Genomic DNA, 7529 nt, shown 5'->3' on the forward strand with positions numbered 1-7529 from the left:
TCATACTGCATTTACCTTTCTAAGACATCATTTCCATGACCTGACTCCTCCATTAAAACATGTTCACAGGTTTTCATCTGTGCCCAGAATAAATTCTTCATTGTTCTTATTGTTTGTGTGTGTGTGCTTACCTCTCAGTCATTTTGGTACCAAATTAAACTTTCCCCATTTCTGTTCTCCAATTTTTAAATAAATGTTTTTTTCTCTCTCCTTTTATGAACTGTGATCTGCTTAAAGGTCAGAGTTGCATGTTATTCTTATCATAGAATCCTCAATATGTTATGTTGTATTTGCACAATGATGCTTAGTAAGTATTTGTTAACTTGAAATAAATACAGTGGAAACTCCAGCTGACAGATTGCCTTCTAATATGTTTCCTGGATAATAAAGTGAAGAGTTTAGGTCACCAAGGCAAATAAACTTCATTATCTATCCATGTTTCACTCCTGTTACTCAAGCATTATGTTAATTACACTAATTTGTAAAATTGCCAATGCCAATAAATATTTTAATTTAAAATCAACACAATCAACACAGCCCCCTAGAAGCAGACTACTTTTTAAGCTATCATGTTGCTGTGTTTTTAATTCACAAGATTTTATTAATTTTTTTGGCAAGATTTATTTTTGGTGAGATTTTTTAATAAACCAAAGACTGAATATGAAAAAGGAAATAGGATTAAATTAAAACATGTGCCATTATTTAAAAGGAGTAATTGCAACTTTATGTCACCACCAACAAAAATTAGACTTCTTACCTTGAAAGTATAAAGACGTTCACCATTTTTCTAGAAAATGGTGTTGAAAGAGAAATCATTTGAAGAAATTTGTTCAGTGAAACTGTGAGCCCATGGACAAATAAAATCTTTTGTTTTTGAGAAAAGTAACATCTGTCCTTTGAAAATTCTAGCAATGAATAAGAAAAAATATATTTTATGATTTTTTAGTGGGAGAAAGCTGGTTTAAGGAATTAAAAAAATAAAGTCACAGTATTAAATTCTCTTGGTGTTTAAATAATTTATTTGATGTTTGCTACTTGTGCATTCATTTCAATGCTTGACACACATATCTTCTGGACGTGAAAAATAGTGGTCTATTTAAGAGACCTTTATGAATGACAATATTTTTGAAATGCACTTTATAAATACAAATATTTCAAAGCAAAGGGAGAAAACTGTTGATTGAGTAGACAATAAAATTCTGAACATTTCTGATTTACAAAAGTATGCCTTTTTTCACTAAATGAATACAACCACTTAAAAAAAATATGTGTGTGTATATGTGTATACCCACATACAAGTACAGAAAGATTTCAAAGTGGCAAGTTTTTAGTGCACTGCCAAAGTGCTACAATAACTGTCATCCATAGACATTCACATGCAAACACTACTGGACTAGTACACTAGAGCAAATAAGAGAGTATTAGCCAAACTCTGTGGCAAAAACTTTTAAAAAATGAAAATAATGAAACAAATCTACTTCTCATCTGAACAATGTAGAAAACAATCTCGTTTATCATCTGAGTCATATATATGTGTGTGTGTTACACACAGTATTATCTAAGATGAGAAAACGGGGGCAGGAAAAGATCTATCCATTTAAAAATAAGAAAAAGAAAGGAATGGCAAAGACTGGAATGCACATGCACATGCAAAGGAGTGGAATGCGGAGAAAGTTAAGGAGAAAGTAACAAATCAATTAAAGTCTGAAACAGCAGCTAGTTTAGACACTGGAATGGATCATGTAAGTTGGATGAGTAGAAAAGGAGAGGTGAAAATAATTTCTCTTCTTTAAGAACTGTCAGTCACTAGCCAAAGCCCATTTGGAATGCAAGCTGGCTAAAATGTCATGAGTCACGGTACAGACTTTGCCAAGACTACCACACAGCATTGTTCTGAACAACAAGTAAGATACCAGTTGTGAAGATGTTCCACAAAATTCAAAAGCTGCACTTATATAAGATAGACAGTTTATACAATAATCAGATTCATTATATCCTTCCAACTCTGACAAAATGCAAACAATGAGCTCTCCAGACCACAAAAAGGAGGAAACCTCTGCTCCATTATCAGAGCTTCATGCAACAGCAGGCTCCATAATCACAACAAAGTCTGACTTTGGAAGCAGAGCAAAGAGGGTGACAAACTGATCTAAGGGAAAGGGTTGCAGATATACCTGTGAGCAATGTCTCCACTCCTGGCATTTCCCCACAGATATTCCTGGAACGGGGGAGGATTATTCAGTGGAGAAAGTACAGATTCCCTATCCTGCCTCACTGTAACCCTCATAAAACTTATTGCCTAAACATTAATAGGATTAAATTATCTCAATTTCTCCCTTACAGCAGGAAGGCCTGAAAGGGTAAAAAAATATATATATAAATTCATCAAAATATGCCAAAGCACATAATACTTTTCCTTACATATTAAAAACTGGAAAAGAAGAAAAGTCTAAAGTGTGTTAGCTACGTGTATGCATTGTTATGATCATTTGACAGCTAGGAAACTCAGGCTTAGTGAGACTAATTTATTCAAGGCCACTTATTCCACATAAATTTGACCCTGGACTTGTTTCATGTCAAAATCCTGGCCGGAAACTTCAACAAAAACAAATCCTGCCCTCTTAAAAAAAAAAAGGTCAGGATGATAATGGGTGAGAATAGCCAACATATCTTTTGTTATCTTTTTTTCTTGTTAATTCTATCACTATTTAAGAAAATATTCTGGCATTGAATAACACTTCAATTAAACTTTTATAAATGCCTTAAACAGCATTTCCTTCTCCACTAATAGTAATTCTACAAGAACAGTCCATGATAGCAGAAACACAGGTAATCACCAATAAATGCATTCATCAGCAGCAGCTGCAAATACCACAGAAAGAGAGAACCAGACATCATGTACCACCTGATAAAAATTCAACATGACCTAAAAAACATTCCTGCCCCCAAATCATGTTTCCTATCTGATCAAGTCTCTAGATCCAACTACCAAATTAAGGAAACAGGGTAAAGGAACTTAACACCACAGCAATGTAATCACAAAAATTTAAGATTGTGGTAAATGCTACATGGGAAACAACCTATTTCTTCAACAAATAAAAGTGCAAAGAAAGAGACCAAGGGGAAACAGAAAAAAGACACTTAAGAGGTTTTTTGGAATTTTATATTAAAAATACTAAAATAAATAGCATTTATGAGACAATTGCAAGTTGGAATCTGATTGGATATTTATCGGTATTAAGGAATTACTGTTAACTTTAAGTATGACAACGGAATGGCAATTTTTTTCAAAAAGAGACCATACTTTATACAACTATATATAGAATAATTATGGTTGAAATGATGTAAAGTAGGGTATTTATTCCAAAATAATTCTTCATGAGGGTTAGAGAGATTAGAAGAACAAAATAGTTTCCGAATTGATAATAGTTGAGGTTGAGTGTTAAGCACATGGCTGTTCATTATAATATTATGTTCATCCGAAAAAAAAGCACATGCAACACAATCACTAAAAAATTTCCTAATTTGTTCCAAGGAAATAAGCTTATTATCAAGGAATTACAGAGCTGAAAAGACCTTAGAAACAAGCTATTCAAACCACCTCATTTTATAAATAAGGAAATTAAGGCTCAGATCACACAACTTGACAGTTCCAGAGTCAAGATCATAATTTAAATCTCCAAACTTATAGCCCAGGGCGTTGTTCTTTTTAAAACCTATAAGAAATGAGCATTTAAACATTTAGTCCAGAATGTCCTAAAAAGTGAGTGTAATTCATAAGAATAAGCCACATGGCAATGAATTAATAGTTCATACCAAAAATGAGCTGCCAGTCACTGTGATAAGATCTGTTTCTTTCTGAGAACCATGGTTTCCTGCTGGATTGGAGAATCCAAACTGGGTTTCTTCCTCCTGTCCAAAGAAGTCGGAGTCAGGATGTACATTCCATTCTGCTTTGGTTGGCGGCAGTAGTTCTGAGACACTGTTTTCACAAAGGGTGCTTGAAGGAGTCAGGGCATCTGTGTCCACTGTTAGCTTACTGCTAGGGGTCAGAGCTTGGGGCTCTTGACTCGAGTTTTTCATAGCCGAAGAGCCCAGAGATGCCAACGGCCCCACAGTCAGACTTGGGACATCATCCATATCTAAGGGACTCTGCTGAAAACCAGAGGCTGTCGTTCCAAAAAAAAGAGAGGTATCCAGACTTTGAGGAAGGTCACTGGTGGCCATCAAGGCCCGAGGGTCCACAGCCTGCCCTAAGGAATTATTATTATTAGCAGGGAGGCTCCCTGCCAGAGTTGAACTCACAGAAGCCACATCAATAGTCAAGATTCCAGAGTTCACCAATGCTGTGTCCAGCACTGTAGCAGAACTACTGCCAGGCACATCAGAGAAGAGAGACACTAGCTCTGCATCACTGAGATCACTCTGTCCCTGGCTGGTAAGTTCACTGCTGGGTGTAAGAGAATTTGCAGCTTCTAGCTGAGCTAAAAGATCCTGGCCGAGGTTGTGCCTTTTGGCCATGTGGGTCTTCATGCTGTGCTTGGATGTGAAGAGTTTATTACAAGTAGAGACTGGGCAACGGCTTTTCCAAGTGTCCACGTCCTGCAAGTGTTTCTTGGAGTGAATGTAGAGACTACTGCGAGCAGAGAACCTGGCACAGCAGCCTTCCACAGGGCACACAAAAGGCTTTGTGCCCAGGTGGGTTATGCTGTGGCCTTTCAGATGTTCAGCCCTTGTGAAAGATTTCCCACAGCCTTCCACGGGGCACATGAACCTCCGGTCATCCTCGTGCTTCCTTTTGTGCCTTAAGAGTTTGGACATGCTGGTGAAGTTCCAGCCACAGCCGTCAAAGTCACAAAGGAAAGGTCTCTCACCGGTGTGGCTCCGCAGGTGAATTTTCAGGCGACAAGCCTTGTCGTACTGTTTGCTGCAGCCAGGAAAAGAGCAGGAAAAGAGTTCCTGTTCCCTGAAATGGGCACGGTTGTGGGAAAACAGGGCACTCACTGTGATAAACGTCTTCTTGCAGCCGGAAAACGCGCACTGGTACGGCCTCTCGGGCTCGAAATGGCTGCGCTGGTGGGCGCTGAGTTTGGCCTGAGTGGGGAAGCTCTCCTCGCACACCTCGCATTTGAACGAATTCTCCTGCTCATGGCCCTTCATGTGCGCCTTGAGGTTATACACCGTGGTGAAGCTCTTGCCACAGCCCTCCGCAGGGCAGCCAAAGGGCCGCAGCTTGTCGTGAGACTGCAGGTGCCTCTTGAGCTTGTAGGAGGTGGTGAAAGTCCAGCCACAGCCGCCCAGGGGGCACTTGAAGGGCCGTTGGCCCTGGCTGCTGCTGTGAGTCAGCAGGTGCACCTTCAGCTGGTGCTTCTTGGCGAAGGTTTGTCCGCACTGCGCCTCGGGACACAGGTACAGCACCACGCCTGGGCCCAGCGGCCTGCGGGGACTCTCGGCTGCGGCCCGGCCCTCTGCCTCCTCCTCAGGCGCTGGGGCGGGCGCCGGTTCAGCCGGCTCGGCCAGCAGGAGGTCGGGCGGCAGCTCGGGGCAGTCACTGGGCTGCGCGGCGTGCGGGACCCCCGCTTGCGGAGCCATCAGACCCCCAGGCTGAGGGGCAGGCGCGACCCCAGGCTCCCAGGCTGGCGGCGGGGGCGTGGCCAGGGTGAGGACACCGTTCTCGAAGCGCAACAGCAGGTTTTGGTTGTGGATGGTGACGGTGCCGGTGAAGGCCGCGGCGGGTCCCAGGCCTGGGGCGGGGACCGGGTTCTCAGCCGGGGCTGGGGCGGGGACTGCGGACAGGCAGCAGGGGCCTAGCGCCTGGCGGCCCGCGGGATTCGCGCCACTCTCACCCTGCTGGAGCCGTGGGACCGACTCGGCCTCCTCCCTCCATACAGGCCCTGCGGCCTGGCCGGCGATCGGGGTCTCCACATCGCCACCCACCGGGTCCAGCAGCACCAGGAAGAAGTCGCCGCCGCCGCCGCCGCCGCCGCCGCCGCCGCCGCCAGCGTGATCCGACCTCGGCGCCAACGGGGCTCAGGCCCGGGCCCCGTGAGGCCGCGCGGGCCTCCTCGCGCCGCCTCCCGGGCCCGCCATCTTGGGGGCCCCGGAGCAGCAGGAGGCGGCGCGCAGGGACCTGGCTAGCCCGTGGGTCAGGGCCGCCGTGAAACCGGCTGCCGCCCGCGGGGCTGCCAGCACCGCCGCTCTGTCGCGTCCCTCGAGGCGGGAGCAGCCTCGGGCTTTCCATCTCCGCGTCGGTGAGGCTCGGCTGGAGCCAGAGCCACGGAGGAGGCGCGACCCCGCCCCCTGCCGTGGGCCCGAACATGTTCCTGAAAGGAAAAAAAAAAAATGTGCAATGCGCAGAAACTGGTCCTATCAGATATTAAAACGTGTTTAACGACACAGTGATTTAAATATTCTGGTACTGGGTCTCTGGAACAGAATAGAAAGCCCAGAGGCAGAGTCTGGTATGCACAAATAAGTTCTACATTCAATATTTGTAGGAAATTAAGGACGTCTTCCCAGATAATGGGGAAATGAAAGTTCATTTGGTAAATGGTGCTGGAATATCTAGCGATCTATCTGCTAAATGCAACTTAAATCTGTACATCACTGTGTATACCAAAATAAACACCGTCACCCCGTCCCAGTGGTAAGCATGGTGCTTTTTAAAAATTGTTTCCTGGCTGGCGGGCTGGATTTATCAATCCAATGAGAGAAAATTCCTGGGACAATATACTATGTGTCAATATTAAAGTACCATAGTACTAGCAAATTCTACTGAAAACGATGTCCTTTTTTTCCGTTGTTGGTTGTTTGTTTGTTTGTTTCCGGGGCAACTTCCATATCCGGAACTGTCCTGACCAAGGTCCTCAGGAAAATTTGTTTTTTTTTAATTTATTTATGTATTTATGTATTTATTTATTTATTTATTTTTGCCTGCTGATACAGAAGTTAGAATGAGTAAGAGGTGGGGCCAAAACAGATTACCCCTGTTCAGCCTAGGAGTGCAAAGCCTGGAAGATGAAACAGTTTGTACTGAATCCTGGAAAACCCACCCCACCCCTGGGCTCTTCCAAGACGGTGCACAACTTAAACCAACTCTTTGCCATTACACTGTGGTAAATGTCATGTCCAATTCCCAGAGCATTCCTCAGAACATTCCTCAGCTAACTCTAGATTCTCCAGCACATGGAGGTCTCTGGACAGGTGTACCAATTAAATGTGATAAGGTTGAATTCTAAGTCACTATTATGGACTCTGCTGAGAAAAATACACATATGTTCAATAGTGCTGGTGTGCCTGCTTGCCTTTCGGTGTGGTGACCCAATCTCACTGTAATGGATTTGGCCTGTGATGCCTAATGATTTTTTTTAATGATGATGATGATCTTATGACTTGCCTATCATCTGTGATTTGGGAAATGATATGAATATAGGGTGAAATATCTAGCAAGAGAAAGGTTTAGAGTGATGATTAGATTATGGGTGCATATAGTTTAAATGATCCCCACTTTCCCTTGATTTAATGAAATA

At 43.4% G+C, this 7529-nt stretch overlaps 1 protein-coding gene across 1 annotated transcript; it reads right to left on the reverse strand.

Moving 5' to 3' along the window:
• Nucleotides 1–3156: 3156 nt before the first annotated feature.
• ZXDB (zinc finger X-linked duplicated B) lies at nt 3157–6299 on the reverse strand. Its single transcript, XM_034649392.1, is given in 2 exon segments — nt 3157–6027; nt 6029–6299. Coding segments are annotated over 2 exon segments (2430 nt in total). The 5' UTR covers nt 6242–6299; the 3' UTR covers nt 3157–3810.
• Between the last annotated feature and the right edge of the window lie 1230 nt (nt 6300–7529).

Source organism: Ailuropoda melanoleuca, chromosome X, assembly GCF_002007445.2.
Source record: "Ailuropoda melanoleuca isolate Jingjing chromosome X, ASM200744v2, whole genome shotgun sequence".
NCBI classification, from domain to species: domain Eukaryota; kingdom Metazoa; phylum Chordata; class Mammalia; order Carnivora; family Ursidae; genus Ailuropoda; species Ailuropoda melanoleuca.